Here is a 27,010-nt window from a genome sequence, read left to right as displayed (position 1 = left end):
TTTTAGGACACATCCTGTTTTGTGATTGTAATTCATTTTTAAACAGTTTTTGATGTTGCATTTTTTTTTATAAATGTGACCTATTCTGGGACCTTAGGTGAAAGGTGGATAGTTAATTAACTAATTAGGTAAGAAAAATGGTAAAGGACCCCTAGACAGTTAAGTCCAGTCAAAGGCGACTATGGGGTTGTGGTGCTCATCTCACTTTCAGGCCGAGGGAGCCGGTGTTTGTCCACAGACAGCTTTCCGGGTCATGTGGTCAGCAAGCAGACCAATGAGAGAAAGCAAAGCTATGAAGGGTTTTGAAGGCAAGAATGAAAAACTTGCATGGAATTGGGGAAAGGAGCCAGAGTAAGGATTAAAGGAGAGGTCGGAGCAAAGAGACAAGTGATGGTGATAATGATCTACCAAGTAAGGTAAAGGTAAAGGTAAGGACCGCTGGACAGTTACGTCCACTCAAAGGCGTCTATGGGGTTTTCAGGCCGAGGGAGCCAGTGTTTGTCCACAGGCCGAGGGAGCCAGTGTTTGTCCACAGACAGCTTTCTGGGTCACGTGGCCAGCATGACTAAACCACTTCTGGCACAGCAGAACACTGTGACAGAAACCAGAGCACACAGAAATGCTGTTTACCCTCCCGCCACAGCGGTACCTATTTATCTACATGCACTGGTGTGATTTTGAACTGCTAGGTTGGCAGGAGCTGGAACTGAGCAACAGAAGCCCACCCCGTCATGGGGATTTGAACCGCCAACCTTCTGATCAGGAAGCCCAAGAGGCTCAGTGGTTTAGATCACAGTGCCACCCGCATCCCTTTTATTAACTAACTAACTAACTAACTAACTAACTAACTACAAGAGAGCCCCCTCTGAAGATCTCAATATCCAAGCAGGTTGGTAGGGATGGCGACAGCTATTTGGATATTAATAGTGCATATATCTCTGAAGAACACAGGTAATGTTGGGAAGCCTATGCAGGGTATACAGATAGGTGGACTATAGAGGAAGCCCCCCCCCCAAAAGCTAGCATCTTGTATTGCCTTCAATATACTGATCTGAACCAATTTACACAAATATTACTAGATTGAAATTGGGCCATTGTTTTCTCAATAATTCAGTGCACTTCTGCAGTTTAATGGAACAGGTTTTAATGGAGTTGATTTAAAGTGCTGTATGGAAACACAGAGTCATCATGTTATTCGAGAGGTCTTATTAACTCCAACCAGGTTATAACAGATGTTGGCATATCCACGCTGAGGCGGAGGAAATGTATGCAAAAGAGCCACGTGGAGAGGCAGGCAAGATTGCAGAGAAAAGAGAAGGCTCGGGCTTTCTGTCTCACCCCCACCTGCAGTTAAATATAGATGCAAACAGCAGGAAAGGGAGCTTTGCACTACGTATGCTCAGATATACAAGTTCAAACCATATGCAAAGCAGGTTATAGAGAATTTATGTGGCAACCTTTTGGTACTGAGGCATTCTTTTCTATATTTGTATTTCAGATGTTTCCATCCTATTTTCAGTCCAAATGGATCTGAAAAGCTGTTTACAAAAGACTAAAAACAGGATATCACAAATATTGCCCAAAATTATTAAAACAGATCCTCCTCCAGCATATATATTCTGTCCAAGTTTCCAAGCCACCAGCCTACTTAGTATAATATCACTTTGCCTACATGTTGAAAACACTTCCCATGCATTACTATCTTAATCATCTCTGCAGCAACCCATAATGGTTGGCCAGTGTTATTATCTCCATATTGAAGGTGGGAGGCAGAGAGAATGCAGCTTGCCTAAGGGTACCCAGTGAAGTCTCACTCCAACTTCCAAATGCTGCAGAATTATTTACCACTTCAACAACACCACCCTGTTGTTCTTCTGAAATTCACAGCCTTGGATACAAACCATTTAAAAATAATAATCATGAAAGAACCTAATATTTACTACTGTGCAAAAAACTCCCAAAGTTTACAATACAGTTGTACATGTAAATAAGAGAACAGCTCACCAGACTGTGAATCAAATATCTGAGGCCTAACACTTGAGCCATGTCTCTTGCTGTCCCAGCACCTTATTTTCCTCATCACACTCTCTCCTCTGCCACGCTGCCCCTGTCACCAAAATAGCTCCACTGGCTGTGCTCCCCAAGGTACTTCCATCACCTTCAGGTCTCTCCCTCAAGATCCTTCCCTGAAACAAGGTAGACTTGCATTGTTCGTACCTTCACTGTTACCTGAGTCTCCTCTGTCTCATCTTCATCACACATTTGACAACCTATCCTTGCACCTGACTGCTCTTTCTTGACACTGTCTAATGTCCACGGTGCCAATGCTGTGTTGAGATCTCATGTTAACTTATACACATTTAAAAGAGGAACCAGCATAGCGGAAAAGGGTTGCAAAAGACCTACAGAAGGCATAGGCAAACTCGGCCTTCCAGATGTTTTGGGACTACAACTCCCATCATCCTTAGCTAACAGGACCAATGGTCAGGGGGTGATGGGAATTGTAGTCCCAAAACATCTGGAGGGCCGAGTTTGCCTATGCCTGACCTACAGAATGCAGTGCTGTCCTGAGCTGTCCACGGTGCTGAAAGCAACAGTGCCTATTTGAAAGCAACAGTTGTTTATCCAGACTGGCTTTGAGACAGGTAGCCCATAAACCTGCATGCAGTAAATAAGTGTGGGGCACATGTGTCCCTCCAGATGTTGCTGACCCCCCGGAAGTCCCAGCAGTCATGGTCAATGTCTAGGGGTGATGGAAACTGTAGTTAAGCAACATCAATGGGAGGAGGGAAAAGATTCCCCACACCTGCAGTAAAGTTAGCTTCTCTGAAAAATCACACACACTGTGCATGATTATTTTCATAAGAGTTCGCAGCACTGAGCATTAAAGAACAAGAACACGTGGTCATGACAAGCATATAGGTGTTTTCGCAGAAACTCAAGTGTCCAAAGTCAGGGGGAAAGGAAACCCAAAACAAATTTGATTTTTTTTTTCACCAAAGAACCTTTTCTGTCTGAAGTGATGAACTACTGTTATCCTTCTGATACAAATTTGAATTTATTTTACAAGAACGCTGTAAAAACTCAATAGTCAGGGATGTCTCCTGCTTGTTTTTGCTCATCTGCTGAGGATTACAACAGCAGCACAGAGCAGGCTCTCTGTGGCTTTTGGAGATTATGTTTGAACCATTTTAAAAGCCCCTTGATTTTAACCAATGTCATCTTTAAATAAATCACAGTTGCAGCCATAGCGAAATGCAGACACTTTGGGACTTCCTATATCCTGATCAGAAAACAAATGACAGCGGCTGCAAATTTATCTTAAAATTTTGTAAAGTCATTTGGAGATAATTTCCAGTGGTAGTTTTATTATTTATCAGACTAAAGACCATAGCGAAGAAACTGAGCGTTGTTGTTGTTGTTGTTTAGTCGTTTAGTCGTGTCCGACTCTTCGTGACCCCATGGACCAGAGCACACCAGGCACTCCTGTCTTCCATTGCCTCCTGCAGTTTGGTCATACTCATGCTGGTAGCTTTGAGAACACTGTCCAACCATCTCGTCCTCTGTCGTCCCCTTCTCCTTGTGCCCTCAATCTTCCCCAACATCAGAATCTTCTCTTCTCATGAGGTGGCCAAAGTATTGGAGCCTCAGCTTCACAATCTGTCCTTCCAGTGAACTGAGTGTTACTGCTCCAATATAGCTAGAGGCCATGCTTTGCTGTGTTCCAGGGGATGACAGGGAACGTACAACATGACAAAGAGAGGGCATCAGGAGCAAGGAGCCAGAGAACAACTGGAAGGTTAAAAAAAGAGGAGACCTTCTGTACTGTGGACCCTTCCCATCATCACTTCTACCCATCACATTGTCCTCATGACAACCCTGTGGAGGAGGGAAGTTCCCTGGAACTTCATTACGTACCAGCAGGTTGGTTTAGGAGACCACAGTATAGAAGGTCTCCTCTTCTTTTCGCCTTCCAGTTGTTCTCTGGCTCCTTGCTCCTGATGCCCTCTCTTTGTCTGTATATCATCCATGTCTGACCTCAGCCTCATCCTTTTAGAGCTGGCATTCTTGAGGAATGAGAATGGTATTCCTCCTCTGACATTTCTAAGTCTTCTTCAGCAGGTCTCCTACCAGAGGGCCTCTCAAGGGTCTCTTCAGCTCTGACACCAGGAGAACCTACTTACTCTTCATGGTCCTTGACCCATGGAGTGCCTGGTTTCTGCTCCAAGGACTTATTGTCTGGCACCATGTCAGGGCTAGGCACCCCTAGACCAGTGTTTCCCAACCTTGGGCCTCCAGCTGTTTTTGGACTACAACTCCCATCATCCCTAGCTAGCAAGACCAGTGGTCAGGGATGATGGGAATTGTAGTTCAAAAACAGCTGGAGGCCCAAGGTTGGGAAACACTGCCCTGGACAGATGAGAAGCCATGCAGATTAAAAGCTGTCTTGCATACCATTCCACGTATAGACAATGATTTAACTACCAGATTGCATCCCTGCACAGTTAGGTGATCTGACCTCAACACACATTAGGATGAATGTCTATCCACACCCAATCCACACTTGCATGTACATCAATCTTCAACTTTACTGATAACAGAACTTAAAACAGCAAACAATAAATACTTAGAAGGATACATAGAAGGCTGAATCAGATTAAGGTAAAAGAGATAGTATGGAGGAAGTGAAACACAACACAAGGTTAAGCTTGCTAGGCTGCAGCTCAAAATGACAGAGGACAAGGCTAGACAAAGGCTAGCCTGAGCAGGGGCAGAAATTCTATCTAGGAAGAAGCAACCAGTGCAAGGTAATAGAGACAGTAAGACCTGATCAGGTGCTTACAGATCTATGAAGGGGGACATTAAAGCAGGTCTAAATGCAGAGACTAACACAGAGTGCAATGCCCAGTCGAGGAAGAAGTGTTAGGAGATTTGAGATGGCACTAATCAGCTGTTCAGGACAGGGAGCTGAATTTCAGCTGATCACACTGAAAGAGTCACACCGCTAAAGAATGGATCAGTCTGATTACTCCACACATGCCCTAGCTGCTGAATTAGTGCACAATTTGATCCAGACATAAGAGTCTTTAATTAAGGGTTTTTTTAAAAAAAACAAAACTTTCCCCCCTTAGCTGTGGGGTTAAAAAACCCCGCCATGTGCCACGGTGCTGAAACCCATAACTATCTGAATTTGTTAAAACAACAACAAAAAAAACCTAGACAGATCCTTGAACTTGCATAAATAAGTTCATACCTAGTTTGTCTTAATACCTCTTAACTGGAACATTAACAGAGTTAAGTTAGGGTTAGCTACTCATGAGCTAAGAGCTATATTAACATATTTGTAATTATTTGCAAGGCTTTCCTTCCCCACGAAACAAAGTATGACAGGATTTAAGATGTATCACTTTAAATCAAAGATCCAGCAGAGTCCTTTTCATTTTAAAATTGTAAACTCCCCCCTTGTGTAGTCTACTGAAGTGTAGGCTCCTAAAATAAAATGAGTCGGTCTTAAGATTCTTCTAGTATCATGGCTTTTCTTTTAAAATAAGCAATCACAGACTACCATGGCTCAGCACTCTGAATCTTTCAGCAAAACTATAATTGCTGATCCATTTATCTTCTCATCCCACCTCACTCAGCCACCTTCCTCACAATCTTGGTTCCATGATGGAATCTTGGAATTCAAACCAGACAATTAGAGCAGAGCTTCTGTGTCGGAAGAACTGGGAGCAGAGTCACTGTGATACCATATAGAGCTTTTCGCAAAACTTCACAAATAAAAAGATTTCATCTTTGCAGTCAACAATTACAATTACATTATCGTTAGGAATGAGGCTGTCTTGATTACTGTGCATGGGACTATTGGTGGGCAACGAATGAGAGCTCAGGGATTTTAATCAAAGAAAATTAATGTTCCTTGATAGTTGGAACGCTCCCTCCCCTGTCTTTGGATGACAGCACTCTTCAGTTGGGGAGAGGGAGAGGGAGAGGGAGGGGGGGAGAGAGAAACAGTGCTGTGGTGCCAGTTTGATTTTGGCAGACACAGAATGTCTGGGTAGAGTCAACTGGTTTTTGAACAGGAGTTTAGCTTGTTTGGAAGCAACTGATAGTGCTGGTGGGATTCACACCATTGCTTTCGGAGTCTGATACAGGACCAGCCATTTTTCTGCCTGTTGTATTCACGTCCACTCTGATCTCCGATTTTTTGAAAGAAAAAAAATCACAAAGATATATGCTTTTAGCTGTTTTATTGATACGTTTAACAACCAAGTGGTATTCTTATTCTTATTATATGCATTATGTTAGTTAAATAAACAAATGTGTCCCCGATGCACTATGAAGGAAACTAAACCTTATTCTACTGCCCCTAGTTCAGGGAATTGGAGAGCACTTAACATAGAGATCAGAGCTAAGCCATGGACTGTGGCCAAGGTAAAAGCTGCAACTTTGTTATTTATTGCTAGGGAACTGCATGTTTCTTTCAACACAGGGATATTATCAAAAGTGGCATTCAAGTGCTGATCACCATAATGCTAAGCCATACATTCCTATGTTACATCGTGAGCTTCCCTACCCTTGTCAGCAGCAACAAATTATGTGGAGCAGAAACAGGGAAAACATGCAGTGGAATGAGACAAAGGAAAACATTGCAGTGGGAGGTCAGCTCAGAGATGCCATTTTGGGCAGCAGTCCTGTGTCATACACCGCATGTAGTTAATTGCTTTTAAACACCCAGTAATTATGCAACCTTTTGTTAAAGAGGCAAAGAAGACATACAAAAGATGCCAAAAAGTTGTGCCTTGGCCACACGTATAAAGGGCAGAAGTACCAAACATGACGATAAACAGCCAGAAAGTAAGACATAATCCAGTTTCTCCATGTTCAGAATTTAAAAAGCACACCACCAGTGACCAAGTAATTTTATTTCTCTGGTATATGCAATACTGTGCCTTTACACCATGTAGGAGTATTTGCCTAGCAAAGATATTTCCCTCTTTTAGCATTTCATCCGAGGCAGCTGCAGTTCACTGAATTCTGTGTGAGTTCAAAAAAGCTGCCAATTTTCAGTGGTCTGAAGTGTTCTTGCGCCATAATCTACTGCTTGTCCAACACCAACTGAGAAACAGTCTGCTTTGCAGCTCCCCCTCAGCATGGTGCAGGCAAGTGCATCACCTGAAGCCACACCAATTACATAGACTTACTATTCCGAATAAGCAGCAGCCATGGCTATTCAGCATCATTAGGTTTAAATCAAATCTGTCTACTGTCTGACCAGACAACAGATGCCTTGCCAGACCCCTTCCTTAATGTTTGATTTGTACAAGCAGACTCTCAAATCTGAAATATTTTTCCTATGGTATGCGCATTTACCAAAGTCAGAGTTGTGGAAAGTTAAACCTTTTCCAAGATGTCGAATTTACAAGTGGGACCTGCAACAAAATGCATGTTGACTGCTCTTATTCACAGTTCCAGCCAGAAAGCCATGCCATTTTCTAAGATACTCCAAGTCATCTCTCATTTCCAGCTGGGCTTTCCATTCCCACAAGAATAAGCAGCAGGTTATTCCCACTAAGTAGTCCTCAGTGAACCATTTTCATTTACAAATCCCTATATATTAATGTAAGATTATGGTGCAGAGGTAAAGGTAAATGACCCCTGGACGATTAAGTCCAGTCAAAGGCGACTATGGGGTGCGGCACTCATCTTGCTTCAGGCCAAGGGAGCCGGCGTTTGTCCACAGACAGTGGCCAGTTTGTCCAGGTCATGTGGCCAGAATGACTAAACTACTTCTAACACAACAGGACACTGTGATGAGTGCCAGAGGGCACAGAAACACTGTTTACCTTCCTGCTTGCACTGGTATGTTTTCGAACGGCTAGGTTGGCAGGAGCTGGGACAAAGCAACGGGATCTCACCCCATCTCTGATTGGCAAACACAGGAGGTTAAGTGGTTTAGACCACAGAATGGTGCAGAAGCATAGTGTAGCATGTGGCTTAAATATTTTATACATATCAGGCAGGATTCACCTAATGAGCGCCTAATGATTCAATGGAAGCTGGAGTCGCACTTGAGCAATGACGCTTCTCCCCTTTGCCCCAAGCACCCCCTGAAATTAGCTTGGGAAAGATGAGGAGAACCCCTAGAATAGAGCTTGTGGGGGATGAGAGGGGGCATGTTCCATCTGGCAAGCTGAAATGCTTGTGCACATAACATTCATCCTAGAGCAATGTTGAACTCCACTACACACACACTATGGATTTTTGTGTATATAATTACATATAATTACTCCCTTCACAAAAAAAGTCAGTGCACAAGTGGCTCGGACATCAGCAGGCACTCTGTGGAAGTGGTGCTTTGATGTGAGGGGGCAGTACTGGCACCCTTTTTCTAGGAAAAAAAGCAATGCTAACCAGCTACAAATCTGCCCAACAGTTACCTCGCCCAACCCACATTTTACCAGCTTCTCCGCAAACATCATGTCAAAAGCTTTACTGAAATCAAGATACACTATGTCCACAGCATTCCCTGATCCACCAAGCTCTATATAAAAAAGAAAGAAACGAGATTCATCTGACATGAGTTTTATTTGAGAAACCCATGCTGGGTCTTAGTAATCACAGCATCATTTTTAAGTGCTCACAGGCTGACTGTTTAATTATCTGTTCTGGGACCCTTCCTGTTATCAACATCAAGCTGTCTGATTGGTAGTCACCTGGGTCTTATTTCTCACACCACTCATTTTTGAAGATGGGGACAACATTTGCCTGCCTCCTGTCTGGAGGGACCTCATCTCTTCTCCAAGAATTCTCAAAAAATATAGACAGAGCCTCTGGGATTACATCTACAGGTTTCTTTAATATTGTTGGATGCATGATATTTTAGAGGTGATTGAAATGTTAAGCCTCTCCTATGAAGCCACCAAAAAGCATTCATTTGTGCTAGCATGCTGGTGGTTACCATGCTGGTGGAAAGCATAATGCTGGTCAACAAAAGAGGTTTAAAGACTGTCTCAAGGCAAATCTTTAAAAATGTAGTATAAACACTGACAACTGGGAAACACTGGCCTGCGAGTGCTCCAGTTGGAGAACAGCCTTTACCAAAGGTGTCATGGGCTTTGAAGACACTCGAACTCAGGACGCAAGGGAGAAATGTGCTAAGAGGAAGGAACGCTTGGTTGTGGTTCGAGGACCCAAACCCCGCGAAGTGAAATGAAGACACAGGGACACGTGATATAAGGTTAATGGGCTAGAAAAGGCCACAACTTTATTGATTACAGCAATGAAAAGGTATTGGCTTAGGCATTGGATCGCGAAACAAGTGGGTTTATTCACCAGGGGTTCATCACCTGTTGATGCTAATCCAACTATAGGCTCACCCCTGATGTCACCGAGGGTCGTGCCATGGCCTCCCGCCAAGCAGGCTTCGGACGGAATACACGACCGCCAGATTCCTTTAACGGAATACCCCTAGAAATTGAAGGCATAGGCGATGGCCACACCTAGCACTTCGACACACCACAACACATTATTCCAATGCCTAACCTACCCACCAATACCACAAAAAGTTGTGACGATTGCTACGAGGTAGGCGAAAAAAACCAAAAAGCCAAATGCCAAATGGAAAAACTACCAGCCCCCCCGGGCAACCGGGGCGACCAACCTAAGGTCCATAGCAAGGCCAATGACCTAAGCCCTAATTCAAAGGGAGTGGAGGGTGGGTGACTCGCACAGGACGAAGAAGAGAAAAGAGGCAGGGGAGAGAGGCTGACACTGCAGCATAAAGGCTGCTGGACACGCCCCCCCCATGGCACCTGGTTGGACGGCCACTGGGGGGGTGTGAGTGCCAGCCAGGTGAGCTGGAGGCAGGGGGCGACACCCCCTGCTAGGAGCGGTGTTCGGGCTCCCGCCCACAACCACTCCCCTCTCTTTCAGGGAGGAGAGTCTTAAATCCACACCGTGATCAACTCCCACCTGGAAACCAATGTCCCCACTGTGGAAGGATGTGTGGATCCAGAACTGGCCTCTACAGTCACTTACGGACTCATTGTTAAAACCGTGTTTATGGAAGACAATCTTACTTGGCTATGAGTGATCGCAAAAGAAGAAAGAAGAAGGAGGTTACCATTTCTAAAAGGTGCTGCTGACCCCACCATATGCTGCATCTATAAGCTGCTGCAGAATAACCTTTGGTGCTGTGCCTTTGTACCCTAGCTGATGCACAGAGTAAAAAGCGTCTAAATGTTATGCTCACCACGTGGAGCCCTATCATGGGTAATCAGTTTGTACTGATGACCACATGGGGGCATTTAAATCAGCCTTCAGTGATTAGCTTATAAAATACAACATGTGGATTTAGTTAGAACCCGAATTTAATATAATCCTAACTTAAGTCTTTTCCTCTATGTAGACTATAAACCAATGAAGTAAAACCTCATTTATACAAATTAGCTGGGCTCTTTATTACAATTTTTAAAAGGAGGAAATAAAGCAGCTGGGAAAGACCCCAACATTGCATTGAGGGCTGTGCTGAGAGAGGAGGAGGAAGCAGATTAATTTAGGTTTTAAATGGTTTCGTGGAACCACAAGTTCAGTAAACATAATTACTACCTCCCCATAAATAAGTGCAATAGCTGCACGACATGAGACTCCTTAGGAGACAATGCCTTTGCAGATAAAAGTGCATGTTTATTGCATGCCTACAGTATGCCAATTGCTTTATAGGACCCACAAATTATGTTATAAGCTGCTTGGATCGGGATCAAAAGTTAGGTGACCAGAATGATGGTGAAGAATAATTCTCTCTTTGCCTGAGTGCCACATTCGCCCTTGGCCTCTCTAGGTATAGCCAGCGCACTCTCTCACATGCATGCCTATATAGCACATAAGCAGAACATATGTGCAGGTACACAGCCCTACTTCTCAGCTAAATTAGTGGTCAGGTTATCAATTGGATGACTAGGGAAGGAGCAACTTGAATCCTTATCTGGGTACTGCCCATGTCAGTGTGGGGCAAATTCAGGGCTCTCTCTCTCTCTCTGGTGGACAGGACACATTCCCTCCCCCAGCCCTCCTAGACAACAACCTTTAACAGTCCTACTTTGCATGCTCCTAGAGAGTTTCTACCCGGATGGAACGTGACCTTGAACTGTCAGCATGCGACAGTGGCCACACCCCAGGAACAGCTTTGACTGGCCAGCTAAACCAGGTGAGGGTAGTCAATGGGTCTTAAATCTTCAGTGAGTTAGGAACTTCCCCTGCATGCAAAAACAGGCTCAGGTGGATTGAGCAGATGAGATCAATAATGGGTCCAATGCTCAAGAAGGCAGGAAGTGAGGGGCAGATGGGGCTCATCAACCTGGGAAGGCAGCCCATCTAAGAGAAGGAAAACTCTGATCCTAAACCTCTGGTGCCTTGCAGGATATCTTCAGGAGAAGAAAAGGCTAAGGAGTAAACCCTACACAAATCCAGAGTGAAGTCCCCGAGATGGTTGGATGGCTCCTTATACACCTCCTACAAGCAACTCCTGCAGCCAAGCCATGTATGGTTCTGCTTGCCTTAGGACAACATCAATGAGGCCGTTGCGGTGGGGGGGGGGTCTTGTCACCAGGGCAGCCCAGGAACTCCATACACACTGCCTAGGCTTGCACCCGAGGAGTCATTTTGCTGCTGCTAACCCCTCAAGGGGGATGCAGGTGGCGCCTCAGCGCCTAGGGCTTGCCGATCGAAAGGTCAGCGGTTCGAATCCCTGTGGCGGGGTGCGCTCCCGCTGCTCGGTCCCAGCGCCTGCCAACCTAGCAGTTCGAAAGCACCTCCGGGTGCAAGTAGATAAATAGGGACCGCTTACCAGCGGGAAGGTAAACGGCGTTTCCGTGTGCGGCTCTGGCTCGCCAGAGCAGCGATGTCACGCTGGCCACGTGACCCGGAAGTGTCTCCGGACAGCGCTGGCCCCTGGCCTCTTAAGTGAGATGGGCGCACAACCCCAGAGTCTGTCAAGACTGGCCCGTACGGGCAGGGGTACCTTTACCTTTACTAACCCCTCAAGACAGAAGGGTGCCAAAAATAAGTTTATTATTTATTTCTTACATTTATATCCCGCCTTTCCTCCACAGAGGTCAGTTTATCCCCCTCCTCATTTAATCCTCACAAGAACCCTTTGTGGTAGGTCAGGCCAATAGACTGCGACTGGTCACCCAGTGCGCTTCATGGGGATTCAAACTGTGGTTTCCCAGGTCCTAGTCCAGGAATAGGCAAACTCAGCCCTCCAGATGTTTTGAGACTACAATTCCCATCATCCGTGACCACTGGTCCTGTTAGCTAAGGATGATGGGAGTTGTAGTCCCAAAACACCTGGAGGTCCGAGTTTGCCGATGCCTGTCCTAGTCTAACACTCCAACCACTGTACCACACTGGCTTAATGGGTAACGCTTCTTTTAAAGCCTGGAAAAATGACAGAGAGGGGTAGGTGGGTGTCTGTAGCAGATATTAGCTGGCTCTGCAGAGGTAAAATTCACATTTCTTGCTCTGCCCACTTTTGTCTCTGCCTCCACCTACAACAAGCATGTAGCCCTTGGAAGGCTGCCCAAAAGGAAATATGACCTTAGGACTGAATCTACTTTCCCATCCTTGAGTTTTATGACACGGTCTTTAGTAAAGTTCTAGCTAGGGAACAATGGTTAGTTTTTGTGTGTGTTAGTTTTTTACATGAGTGGTACTCTCTTATGTACATGTTACCTGTGATTAGCGTTCCTTAAAAAAAAACTGAAGCCAACTCTCCACTCTCATTGCAACAAAACCTGCTGCCAGGAGGAATGAGGACAAAGATGTCAGGGCTTGAGAAAATAAATGGCAGCCTTTTCCTACCATCTGCTGCTCATCAGCAAGCCAAGGGAGGGACAATGCACACCTGCAGGCAGGAGCTGAAATGCCACAGAGACAAGAAGCTTTAGCAACTGTGCCCAAAGGCTACAGAAACAAGCACACTGAAGGGAAAAAGGAAGAGCTTTAAGACTTCCTGTCCCCTTCCTGTGTCTCACAATAGAATGCATGTTCTCCAAAGAATTGACCTGTCTCTTTGCATTTGACCCTGACCTTACCAACAGACTTGGTTGGACAGGAATTAGGAAGGAAAAACATCTTACTGGACAGCGGTGGCAAATTTGGTGCTAATCCACCAACTTCAGGAAGCCAACAAGTGCCTGCCTTCTTACTTTTAACCAATACAAGGGATGTAATTGCCTGTCACCTTCCTCCTCCTCCTTCTCAGTGTTGGTGCTGCCACAGCAAAGAGGAGGGGAATTAGTTGGCTCTCTGTGTTAGTGACTCTGGCTCCACCTATTGCTTGGGCTCCCTGTCTTCTGCCACACCAGTCCAAATGGACATCAGCCGCCTCTAGTACTGGACCCTCCACTGACGTGAACACATTACATATATGTAAGGAGCTCAAATAGGCAAGCATCCTCTCCCACACAGTTCTGACTTCATTGCGCAACCCCACGTCTCCCCTCAGCTCATCTATTTTTTGTATGTTCTTTAGTATCAGTCCCTTTAATAGTAACCTCAGAACCTCAACTAGTGGAGTGTGAACAGGTTTGAGACCAGAAGCAAGGGGCGTGTGGAGAGACTGGGGAATAGTTATCCAGATGTGCTTGTCTCTGCACCCCATTAGGTATCTCCGGGTACCTTGCACCCACCACTTAGTAGGAGAGAAGGAAAAGAAAGTGAGGGCCACTGTCTGCTCAGCTTACTTGAGGGGGAACTGGCCCCGACTGCAAGTTGCATTTCTGAAAGTAACTAAATGCTTCTAAGCACGCATACATTAGGTACTAATTCAAACTACAGAGAAAGTAGCAGCTGGAGTCTGTACAGTGCATTTATATCTGTCATGCAGCAATCTCTGTCTTTTTAAAAATTGCATGGCCAGATAAGGAGATATGGGGGTAAGCTCTGTCCCTCGAGTTTTGAGGGATGCTGAAAATCCCTGCAATCTGAAAGATGATTCTCACATCTTCTAAAGAATGCCTGTAAGTACTTGCCAAACACAATATATACCTATTTTCATAATGCGTGAAGCAGGTGATGACAAGCCTCTCTGTACCTGATGCTTGGCTTACCGTATGATTTGTCTCTTACCCGTTAACAGGTGACTCTCTTTGTCTTGAAAGAACTGGGTGACATGAGCAGTCGTCTGCATGGGGAGAGCATTTCTAGCTTTTCAAAGATGACATGAATTCCCAAGTCTGAGGCATCACATTCTGTAGCAAAGATTGCATCAGTTTTGTCTGAGCATAGGCAGTGCCTCCAAAAATGTTTTATATATGTCTGCACAGTGGGACACTATTGCTGATTTATCAGGTGGAAGAGCTTAGGAGGAGAGAGAGAGAGAGAGAGAGAGAGAGAGAGAGAGAGAGAGGCAGCAGATTGTCTGAAGGCAAGCAGCTTTACAGAAAACCTGATCTAACCCTATTGCTGTTTGGAGGCTAAGAAACAGATACTAAATCACTGCTGCTCCTTTATTTCTATTTTATTTTTTTTGGAAGATGTACAAGCAACACATCACCAGAGGGAACATCCCTATTACTCTAGATAACGCACCAGTGATCAAATGACTGATTGCATGTTGGCCACATCATATTGGCTAGGGGGAAATTCAATTTTAGTAGCTCTCCCCAGCTCATGAAACCCTAATAGCCTTTAAAAACTCTTATAAAAACCACCCAAATGAAAGCTGTGATATGGCTGACTAGCACACAAGTCAGCCCACTGAATTATGACTTGGAGCCACTGATTTCAAGGGATTAAGGAAGAAGCTGATCAACACGGTTGTCATGATTCTCCTAGTACCTTTGGAGTTATTTTTCTCAGCAGGTGACTGAGACCACATGGAAGTCAGCAACTGGATGATCCCAACTCTACAATTCTGTGATTTTATGATTCTATGAATCATAGTGTCAGGGGCTCAGGAGCAGAGGCACAGGGAAGAGAGGAGATGGAGAGTGAAGGGGAAGAATCCGAGGGGAGCGTAGGAGAAGAGGACAGTGGACCGAGGGATTCCATGAACCTCTCCAGCGAATCGGAAGATTCACAGAAGGGGGCGCCAGTGGCCAGGGGTAGGGGGTTCCCAAGGGGAACGCCCCAGGAGCAAGGGGGCAGCAGGGACTCCCAGAGCAGTAGCTGGAAATCAGGACCAGCTTCCCCACCAGAGCAGAGTGGGGGGGAAGAATCCCAAGGATTGGGGCCAGTGCATTCCCCACCAGGGAGAGAAGATAAGGCAGGGCTGACCACGCCTCCATCAGAAAGTCGGACAGAGGAGGAGAGGTCAGATCCGGCCAGTGTCCCGGAAGAGGGAAGCAGTGACAGAAGCAGTGTGACGGTCAGGAGGAAGGTCACTGGGTTGGCGCGAGAGGCAAGTTCAAATGTACAGGAGCGCGGGACAGCAGAGAATGAGGATTGGGAACCGGGTCCTAAAGCCCGCCGGAGGGAGGGGGAGGAGCTAAGCAACTCAGCGTCGGAAGAGTCCAGAAAGGGCAATGCCCCAGCGGGCAGGAGGACCCAGAGGAGGAGAGAGCAGCGTAAAAGGTGGAGCAGGGCTAGGATCTTAAACTGGTGTCATAGGGGAGGAGACTCAGACGGGACTTCGCCGGTCTAGGGTTTAAGACGTAGAGCTGCGCGCTGCGGCTTTGAAATGGAAACTGAACCTCAATAAAGACTTTTGTACATAAGGACAGCCTCGCGTTGGTCCTCTGTGAGCGGGGACCCAGGGGCAGCTCTGACACATAGGATCATAGAATTGTAGAGTTGGAAGGGACCCCGGCAGTCATCTAGTTCCCTGCAAGGCAGGAATCTCAACTAAAGCATCCCTGACACATAGCCACCCAACCTCTTCTTAAAAGCCTCCAATGAAAGAGAGTCCACCACCTTCCGGGGGAGTCCACTCCACTGTCTGAAGCAGGTATAGGGGAACTTCCAGCTGCTGTTGGATTCTAGCAGTACCCATGGTCAGGGATGATGATTGGTGCTGGAGTCCAGCAACATCTGGAGGGACACAGGTTCCCCATCCCTGGCCGAGAGATGCTAGGCAGACAACCCAGCATCCTCTTCTCTCATAGTCTGGAAGTTCACTGGGTAGACTTGAGCTATCAGAATAAGCTACCCAACAGATGCCGCAGAGACAGGTGTGGATATGGAATGTAAGTGGGACCTGCATAAAAGGTTGTAGTTCGAAGTGCTCCTGTTCACTGTTCCAGTAAGTCAGCCATGCCATCTTCTGTGAGACTCCATCCCTCAACAGCAGAGGAGGTTTTGGGGTAGCATGACTGGTGTGCCATGCACTGAAAGCCATGCTACAGGGTGCACCACAACAATGCTGCAGAACGGAGTGAGAGAGTCGGGGGTGCCAAATTTTAGCATCGTACTGGGTGGTAATGACATTTGAGAGCCCAAATTCGTCACTGCCAACAGATAGTTTCATGACCTATGAGTATGCTCAATCTTCATGTGGGTGTTTTGAGGGTTTCATCCCCGCTAAACATTTCCTCCCCCCCCCAGTGTTTGGGGTTTGTTTGTTTGTTTGTTTGTTTGTTTGTTTGTTTGTTGTACTACTGGAGACACTGAGATTCCCTCCCGCCCCAGCCTCCTGATATCTCCCTGTTGCATTGTTGTTTTGGCTTCCTAAGCATTGGCACTCAGATCTGAACATAAAAAATAGTGAGAATGAAGGGGCAAGCAGAAAGTGGAGCAAGTGGAGCCCCCCCAAAAGTGTACAAATCTTTTCACCATAGTCTACCTAGAGGTAGCCAGGAAGGTAATACCCAGGGGCCCTAATATCACAGAAAGCTATCATGAAATTTCAGCATGCAAGAATTTTAGAAGCACATGTGTAACATATACATTTGAAATATAAAAAAAAACACCCTCTGAAGGCATTGGTAAAATTCCAGTTGGTGTTAATAGCTGTGAGTTGAACCCTGGCAATGCAGTGTTAACTGATTCTTACTACAGTCAAAGCCAAGCTGTTCCTGAGTGGTAGAAGAGAGACCTCTTGTGGCTTTTAAAAAAATAGCACAGTCTAATATATACCAATGCATTTAAAGCACCCCAATTTTATTTAAGCAGAAAGAGGCTTAAATAGATTTCACAGAGTACAAAATTGCGATCTTTTTTAAAATAATAGTAATAATAATAATAATAATAATAATTGCAGGAGGAAATAAATAGAGGAAGATAGTGATAGTTATGGTTAAACAGGCCCTAAATTTATAAAAGAAGAGCATGGCATAACATTTGATGCAATGTGGAAGGAAACATTACAACTCATCCCCTGAAGACTGGCATGGGACAGTCAACTGAGATGTTCCCTCTGGCAAAACCCTTAAACTGCATCAGCTAAATGACCTGTTTCTTTCTATTTGAGGTAGCCACCGAAGCAAGCTGCAAACTATTGGTTATCCTTTCAGCACCATAGACAGCAGTCCCACTTGCAAGCCACTCTAGCCTTGCAAGTATCCTGCCACGCTCATCTCTGCTGAAATCCCCCTTCCAGGCCTTTTCCCAAACACTCCCTATGACTTCTGTTCCATATCTATCTATCTATCTATCTATCTATCTATCTATCTATCTATCTATCTATCATCCATCTATCTGAGATACTATGATCTGAAACTGGGATAGGATATCACATTGCCACCCAGCTGCAACAGAGGGACAAGTGAGATATCTGACCTGCCCTACAGTACCTTTATGAAACAACTGGTCACTGAGGAGAAACAATGCGCTGCAACGGGAACCCAAAGCTTAAAGAGATCTATCTCACCCGAGTCTGGATAGTCATGGCATAAATAAATGCAAATCTAACAGTTACTCTTCCAGACTGAAACAGAGGTAAGCACAATAAACAAACAACAGGAATGCACCGAGCATAGCCACATTCCCTGTTCTCATGCTTCTGCAACTAGTTCAAAGCTCAAACGTGATGCTAGACTTTGCAAAATCCTCAGGCAGAGCAAAGAGCTACCAGAGTCATCTGAGAGCTAACATACAATGAGAAGTGGCCTGGAAACACAAAGAGATTCTTTACAGTATTTCTGAGCAGTGATATTAGCAAAAATGATATTATTATTTTTTAGCAAAACAACCTTTGAAGGGGGAAACTTTACTTACAGGGGTGCTGCCATCTGAAAAGGTGTTCATACTGATTGAGCTGCTCATCTTGTCAGATGACAAGGAAGGAGGTGATGGACTGCGCTTCTCCAGATGCTCCTGGCTCTGTAAATCTTGACGCTGTAGATATTCACGCCATGCTCTCTGAATGCTGCATGTAATTTGAAACATGGGTGAATAGAGAAACCTCTTATATATGCGCGCACTTCTGAAATATTTCCCTCCAATGGGGGCCTGATAGAAGGTAATCTCGCAGAGCCAGAGTGAAATTTTGCACAGTGTTGGAATTTAAATGAAAATCTTTTCAAATCTCTCTTTTGAAATTGGACTTTCAAATATATGCTTTTCCAAAAACACAGGGTACAAACCCAGCCCCAACCGCAGCCTGCTTGTTTCTTTTCAAGGGAAGAGTCCATGCTTCAAGTGCATGCTTCAGGCTGTAGACCTCTGCGCACTTACCTGCAGTAAGTCTCACTGAACTCAATGGGACTTACTTAAAAAAAGACTTATATAGGATTGTGTTGCTTGTCTAGTTTATGAAGTTTTAAAACAATAATGTAAAGTATCAACTTCAGTGGCGTGTGGGGGAATTCTTCATAGAGGAGCAGTTAGGGCCAGAGGCACCAACTTTCAAAGGTGATTTGAGGGGGGGCACCAATGATATGTGCGTGAGCATCACACCTCCCTCCCTAAGTCAGACAGAAGCTTCCCAGGCTTTGGGAAGGAGGCTTTAATACTTTAATACTCTAATTTGCCAGGAACATTTAGGGGACTAGCCTTGATCCCTTACTCCACTGACCATGCACCACTAATCAACTTGTCAATTTCTATACAAAATCTAACAGATAGAATTTGGCATGTTGAGGGCTGGGGGAAAGCAAATTAGGAAGAGCAGGAACTTGAATTTAGACACATCTGACTTATTCGCTTCTCTCCACCAACCAACCCCACCCCCCTTTCTTCTTACATTTAGCCAGTAGTGGTTGGTGGTAGGGAGTAGAATGGCTCACCTGGTTTCCCAACATGAGGTCAGAGGGTCAAGAGGGTTAGCGTGGTGCAGCCACAGTAGCAGAACCAAAGCAGCGCTTCTGATGCTGCACCTGCACCAACCTCCCCTCCCCTCTCATCTCACTTAACAGCAGCAACCATCGCACAGGGAAGCCAGATAAGCTATGCTGCTCCACTCCAGCCCCACTTGTGCCCACACAAGGGTAGTCAGGCAGAAATGAGGACAGGGTTTTCACCCCTTTCAAAGCTGTGCAGAAAAGGAAGTTTCAGCAACTGTAGCTTTTGCAATAAGTTACGCCTGCCGATATTTCCTCTTCTGCACAGGTATTAGAGGTGCACAATGTCAGGAGTGCGTGCAGGAGCCGGGCCCTGTGACTGGTAGGGCCTCGCAGAACTGGGGCCTTCCTGCGTGTGGCCTGGAAGGGCAAGGTGTGGTCGCACAGGTGAGGCTTGACAGAAGACTCGTAGCACCTGGTGGCAAGGGCAGGGAGGGGTATATAAGACCAGCATTTCCCTCTGGCTCTTTGCCACAGCAACACCTAGCTGTCCTTTGGCTTCCTGACTCCTGGTTTCCTGACTCTTGGACCCTTGGCTTCCTGACTCCTGGTTTGCTGATTTGTGGACTCTTGGCTTGCTGACCCCTGGATTGCTGATTCCTGCTTCCCGACCTCTACCCCGGTCCCGACGTACCAAGCTGGGACTCCGACTGCCTGTAACCTGGACTGTGACACACAAGTCCATTCCATATTTTGCTATCTGGTTACCCAATCCTACCCACTTACCTACACACACACACACACACACACACACACACACACACACATTGCTTTTCTAAAAAGAGTACAAAGCAACTTGATTTGTTTTAGATCAAGGGGGAAACCCCCCCAATACAATCTTATTTAATACACAGACGTAAGCACAGATGTATTAATGTGTTAATTAGCTCACCAATGCCAAGGTGTCTGTTATCAGCAACAATGATTTTGTGAATGGCCCCTGTTAATAATGCAATTATCACCATCTAGGCGTTATATATTTTATTTCCCTCTGACCTCAGTGCTCACAGTCCCCCGCAACATGTGAATACACAAGCATAACTTGGGATAACACTTCAGACATCTGATGAATAGAATGTAGTCAATGAAAGTGTATCCCAGAATAAATGTGTTAGTCTTTACAGAACCACAAGATTCTTTTTTGTCTTTGCTGCAATAAACTGGCAACACAGCTACTCTGGAACCAGAGGCATATGCAACACAGACCATGGAAAATACATGCATTTGCTACATTTTGATATGCACAATCTTAAAACAGGTTTCCAATACAGTCTTTAAAATAAATAAAAAATCGGGATTATTGAGAAGGTGCTCGGTTACAACTATGTGTTTGACACCAGGTGGCAGTGTGATATCAAATAAATTAGCTTTCAAATTAGAACAGTTAACTCAGATAAAATTTGCTCACTAGAAGAATGTCTGTATAAATCCCATTTGATTTGGCACCTGTATTGGGTTTGAAATTGCTTCTATGCATGTTTCTATTGTTGATGCTTATATTGTTAAATAGCTTTGGGTTGTTTTGAGGGAAGTGATTCATACACAAACAAAATCCCAGACAACAACTCCTTGAGATTCTGGTCAAATCTACAAATTCTTGTGTCAATTCTTTATTTTATTTTCTATATACTTCAGAACTCTTTTTTAAAACAACAACAACAACAATCCTCTTTGTCATATACAGGCTAAGCACCTAAGCTCTTAACACCACAAAGGCCAATATATTTTGCATCATCCCGAGTTCTTAGTCAAAACACAACACAAAACCAAACACTATTTTTTATTGGGAGCCACCCAGAGTGGCTGGGGCAACCAGCATATAAATAAATTATTAGTTATAATATTATAGGAAGGAAGGAATCTAACATGTTTCCTGCCTTTAGAGAATAAACCATGTGTTACTTCCATTTAGTGATGTGCGAGCTCCTTCCAGATAAACTGGAAATTTAAACTCCCATCATCCCAAACTTAGCAGGACCAGTGGGCAGGGATGATGGGAACTGTAATCCAAAAACAGATGGAGATCCAAGTTTGGGAAAGCCAGGTCTACTTGCAGGCTTCCCACAGGCATCTGACGGGCCACAGTGAGGACTAGATGCTGGACCAGATGGGTTTTTGGTCTGATATTTTGGGGTTCTTATGAGTAAGCATGCAAAGTATTGCAGTGCACAACTATATATGCATCAACGATAAAGTGATTTTTTCAGTACAAAGAAGGAACTCAGTTAAAGAGAAGAAAAGTAAAGGCAGTTACATTTCTAAAATGGGATCTAGAATTTTCACACCACACCACTAGCTTCTATCCAAACCCTACTTAAACTCTTCATATTCTTTCATCTACCTACAAGCTGCTTCACTAAAAGGCATACACTTGGTTTTAATTTGAAATCTTCATGTCCCATAAATATTCTAGTAGTATTTTAACGTTCGCTAAATTGCTTGAGCTTGAGCTTTTTGATCTGAAAGTTGGATTCAGTTTAGTAATGGAAAAGGTTACCTGGGAAAAGTAATCTTTGGCAAGCCTTACAGAGTCAAATTGAGGTTCAGACTACAGGCCAGAGGCTGGTTAAGCCAGAGAAGGGAAACTCACCCCCCCCCCCAACACAGACACACTGATGTTGCTGGACTCCAGATCCCATCATCCCTCACCATTGGCCCTGCTGGTCAGGGCTGCTGGGGTTTGGAGTCCAGTAACTTCTGGAGGGGAAGAAATGGAGGCAGTGGAGGCAGTGAGAGATTTTACTTTCTTGGGATCCATGATCACTGCAGATGGTGACAGCAACCACAAAATTAAAAGACGCCTGCTTCTTGGGAGAAAAGCGATGACAAACCTAGACAGCATCTTAAAAAGCAGAGACATCACCTTGCCAACAAAGGTCTGTATAGTTAAAGCTATGGTTTTCCCAGTAGTGATGCATGGAAGTGAGAGCTGGACCATAAAGAAGGCTGATGGCCGAAGAATTGATGCTTTTGAATTATGGTGCTGGAGGAGACTCTTGAGAGTCCCAGGGACTGCAAGAAGATCAAACCTATCCAATCTTAAGGAAATCAGCCCTGACTGCTCACTGGAAGGACAGATCCTGAAGCTCAGGCTCCAATACTTTGGCCACCTCATGAGAAGAGAAGACTCCCTGGAAAAGACCGTGATGTTGGGAAAGATGGAGGGCACAAGGAGAAGGAGACGACAGGACGAGATGGTTGGACAGTGTTCTCGAAGCTACCGGCATGAGTTTGACCATACTGCGGGAAGCAGTGGAAGACAGGAGTGCCTGGCGTGCTCTGGTCCATGGGGTCACGAAGAGTCAGACACGACTAAACAACTAAACAACAACAACAACTTCTGGAGTGTCACATGTTTCCCACTCCTGGCTTAAGCACACATCTGTTCTCTCCCTTCCAGCTGGGAAGATGAAGACCTATTTTTTAGAGCAAAAGTTCATGAGCGGGGTAGATGTTAAATGCTCTCTGAAGGAACAAAGGAAACTGCCTTGCACCAAATCCAGCCATTAGTCCATCAAGCGGCATTGTCTACTCTGACTAGCAGAAGCTTTCCAGGGTTTTTGAGAAGAGTCTTTCCCAGCCCTACCTGAAGATGCTGAGGATTGAACCTTGAATCTGCGCATGTAAAGCCTGTGCTCTGTCCCTGAGTTATGGCTCAACCTGTGGCTTATCTGCTTCTGATTTAGCAGCCTTTTTGAGAGTAGCATCCACTAATACAATCAATTCTGCCACCCTGAACATTGATAATCAGTGTGCTGGAGCATCTGAGAAGGGAGGGGATGAAAACTTTTCACCTTCCCTACCACTGCTAAAATGAAAGGGAGGGAGTGTATTCTGTGGACTGGGAGAAAAGGCTTCCGGGGGCAGATGAGAGTGTAGTCAGCCAGTAACTTATAAAACACCCAAAAAGAAGTCAAAGGAGGACACAGATTTGCGTCAAAATTGCATATGCTAATTTATATGTACAGCTGCAGTTAGAAATGTAGATCTGTGTGCCTGCTCATTTTGCCATTCAGGTCATAACTGTATTCTCTGAAAAGCTGGTTTTAAATACGCATCATCACAGAAGTGCCTTGCCAGGTGGGGTGGAGCTTCTATGCTAGCTTCCCAATAGATGGGTCACTGCTGCTTACCAGGAAGAGGAGAAGAAAGGGTGGCATGGCAGGGAGGTCAACACATTGGCAAGAGTGCCAGATTGTCTCCATTGGTGTGTTTGCACTACACTGACTTCCCTGATGCCTCACCTCAATCACTTGCGGCAACTGATGAGAAGTTTGCATAGTGGCTCCACCCCACCCGGGGGCTGTTTCTGTATCCCAATTCAAAGTTCTGGTGTTGACCTATAAAGCCTTAAACAGCTCAGGACTGCCCTTCTTCATGTGCCTCCTCTACAAGAGGTCTGGAAAGTGGCAACACAAGAATGGACATTTTCTGCAATGGCTCCCCATTTGTGGTGCTTTTATTATACACATTTAGGCATGAGATGAAAGCATTCTTCTTTGGATGCCCTTTTAAATGTGTTGTGGGAGGTTGTGGTTGCTGCCCCCCCCTTATTTTCCTTATGTATTTTGTGTAATTTTATGTTGTGAACCACCCTGAGATCTATGGATGAAGGGCGATATACAAATTTAATAAATAAAAATAAAATAAAATCACTTCAGGGCCCCTGCTCTACATTCTTATGCAACTTTTTATTTAACTGGCCTCTTTTGCATCTGACCACCATAGAGAAGCTTTCAGATAATGTAACATCAGCCCCTCAGCAGCCATAAAACACTTGGGATCCACCATCAATACCTATCTTCTTTTTCATAACTCGCTGACTCTCTTCCATCTTCCCTCAGAATTCATAACCAGCAAACAAAATGTACCGTGCAAAACTTCCTCTGTGGCTTTTGTACTGCATTTGCACTCCACAGTAATTTTCAGTTTATATGATTTAAAGGGATCAAATATGCTCTTGTTACCTTTTCCTGTTAGATTAATCCTAACCTTACGTGTAAGGAAGAAGAATGAAGACACTTAAAAATCAAAGGCAATCAGCCAAATAAAGCATCTCCCTAGAGCTCCGGCAATGTTGCTGCATTTCTAAAGCAAACATAAAAGAGTAGACTTTATATCACTTACACTTTCACTTTGGATTCCAAGGGCTGTAAATTAATGTGATATTTCTCAATATTATTCTCCACATCCATAGCGAGTTGATGGCTGTAAAAGAGAGGTTATCCATTAAAATCTATTTCACCATGACATTTGTAAAGTCTCCAAGTACATAGATCCATTTAAAAGAGAACATGCTCCAGCAGCTTACTCTGAAATGGGTCTCCTTTGGAGAAGACACAGGGGCCAATGAGGGAAGTGTTGCTGGAGATCTTAAGGCTAGGCTGCCCTAAAATGCTGCCAAAAGCAGCATAGTGGGCCAGTTTAGCATTTACCTTTGCTTGGACTTCCTTTCTTGATGTTTCTGATGCTGCTGGTTCTTCCAGCACCACATTCTTCAAGCTGAAAACAACCATACCTCTTCTTATGCAATTGATGTGCTTTGTGAAACTGTACAAAAATTAACCAAGGTTGGGTCCTGAAACCCAAGGTTGCTGGGCCAGATTTCTGTACCTTTCACTTTTGCAGGCCAACTTTGACAGACGGGCGGAACCACCCACCTGTCAATCAGCTGCCACAATAATGACATCAGGAGATAGACACCTTCCAAACTTCAAAATCAGCTGAGTGGCACTAGAAGCACACCATAAAGGTGTGGGGCAAGTAACGGTGGTTTGTGGGAAATTGTGCATGCCTAATGAGCCTAATGAGAGGTCTAGAAGTTTCCCACCAATGCCTTAACCCTTGCAATTATCGCTCATGCAACAGTACTTGGTAGATCAGTAGGGACACGTATGGTGCTGTGGTCTAAACCACTGGGCCTCTTGGGCTTGCCGATCAGAAGGTTGGTGGTTTGAATCTCCGAAACAGAGTGAGCTCCCGTTGCTCTGTCCCAGCTCCTGTCAACATAGCAGTTCGAAAGCATGCCAGTGCAAGTAGATAAATAGGTATTGCTGTGGTGAGAAGGTAAACAGTGTTTCCATGCGCTCTGCTTTCCGTCACAGTGTTCTGTTGTGCCAGAAGTGGTTTAGTCATGCTGGCCACATGACCCAGAAAGCTGTCTGTGGACAAACACCGGCTCCCTTGGCCTGAAAAGCAAGATGAGCGCCGCACCTCATAGTCACCTTTGACTGGACTTAACCGTCCAGGTGTCCTCTACCTTTACCTTTACCTTACTTGGTAGATCATTATCATCATCACTTCTCTCTTTGCTCTGACCTCTCCTTTAATCCTTAGTCTGGCTCCTTTCCCCAATTCCATGTAAGTTCTTCATCCTTGCCTTCAAAACCCTTCATAGCTTTGCTTTCTTTCATTGGTCTGCTTGCATTTTGAAATACTTCCCTATGTGTGACCTTTGCTCACCAAGTTCCCACAGACGCCTGAAGATCTCCTGCTACCTCAAAAGGATTCACCCTTTCTCCTTTGTTGTTCCTTATGCTTCCCACAATACCTCCATTAGTATATCACTTCTATTATTTCCTTCATGTCCCTCCTCAAAATACTTTGGCACCATCCTGTTTTGGGACTACAACTCCCATCATCCCTAGCTAACAGGAACAGTGGTCAGGGATGGTGGGAATTGTAGTCCCAAAACAGCTGGAGGGCCAAGTTTGGCCATGCCTGCTCTACTCCATATACCCTACTGCAGTGTGCTCCCATCCTGTCCAATCTTTGCAAGCTTGTAGACACATTTCCCAAGAAAATAAGTACAAGGTAGCAGTTGGGCTTGAGCCCCAGATACTACCCTCCCTAAAGCACTTCAAAATACACATTTCTGAGAAGGAAAGCTGGTGATGTTCAAAGGAAACACCCACCATCTACCCCCTTCCTCAAAAAAGGCCCCAAGGCAAAAAACAAACAAACTGAAACAGGCAAATCACCCCTCCCCAAACAGGCACCCCCTAAATATGTCCCCCAAAGACTCTCCAGCCCCTGCCAGTTCCCCAAATTTACTACTCAACAGCAGTGTTATTTTTGCATTCCCTATGTTCTCTTTTTATTTATTTTTCAAGCAGTCCAAGCAGCTGGGCAGCAAAACATTGACTTCCAGATGCCCTGCCTTCTTGCTTTCCTTCCCAAAGAAGAATACCTCTGGGCCACATGTACATGGTATTTTAATATTTTGTTTGATGTCTTCATACACTTGACACAATCGCCCGCCCACTTCCAGATCTTGAAACAAAGGAAGAGAGATAATTTCTACAAGTAAATTAAAAATTGAAAGGAAAGCAAGGGAAGAAAGTAGGGCAGCAAGAGAGGGCTATTCTTTATTTTCCTGAAAGCCTAGCCACTGCCCAAAGCTTTTTAAAAAAGAGAGAGCAAAATATAAAGTCCATAAGGGCAAGAGGCCTCGGGGCACTATGGGAGGTGACAAGGGGTGCTGTGGTGCCTAAATATACGTAACTGAAATAATTGCCAATTCTTCCCCCTTATATTCTTGCCTTCATTTCCCCTCCTTTCCTCCGCTGACTGCCTTCTATTAATGTATAGGTTGTAAGAAGGATGTGTCCTCTTATACTTTATAAAAGGCGACACCTAGATGATGCTACATAAAGGATATACCAGTATAAACATGCAGATAGATGCAGACATAGAAGCTCATTTTAGAATTATATTAAAAATAAAGCAAGATGCTTAAAACTAAATGAATTCCTATCCCACTGATTTGACTAATAGCATGTTGCTTG

The 27,010-nt window shown here is 44.8% G+C and overlaps 1 protein-coding gene across 2 annotated transcripts in view; it reads right to left on the bottom strand.

Moving 5' to 3' along the window:
* Positions 1 to 27,010, bottom strand: part of LOC307216995 (schwannomin-interacting protein 1) — a 387,429-nt gene that overhangs the window by 284,997 nt on the left and 75,422 nt on the right. For both annotated transcript variants that reach the window (XM_079977952.1, XM_079977955.1), the window contains exons 3-4: positions 24,351 to 24,431; positions 18,160 to 18,310 (exon numbers count right to left, since the gene is read on the bottom strand). In XM_079977952.1, the coding sequence (XP_079834078.1) occupies positions 18,160 to 18,310; positions 24,351 to 24,431 (232 nt within the window). The remainder of the gene's footprint in view (positions 1 to 18,159; positions 18,311 to 24,350; positions 24,432 to 27,010) is intronic.

The sequence above is a fragment of the Podarcis cretensis genome, assembly GCF_951804945.1.
Source record: "Podarcis cretensis genome assembly, chromosome: 5".
Lineage (NCBI taxonomy): Eukaryota > Metazoa > Chordata > Lepidosauria > Squamata > Lacertidae > Podarcis > Podarcis cretensis.
Note: the sequence above shows the minus strand (reverse complement) of the source record. Positions and strands in the feature narration are given on the sequence as shown.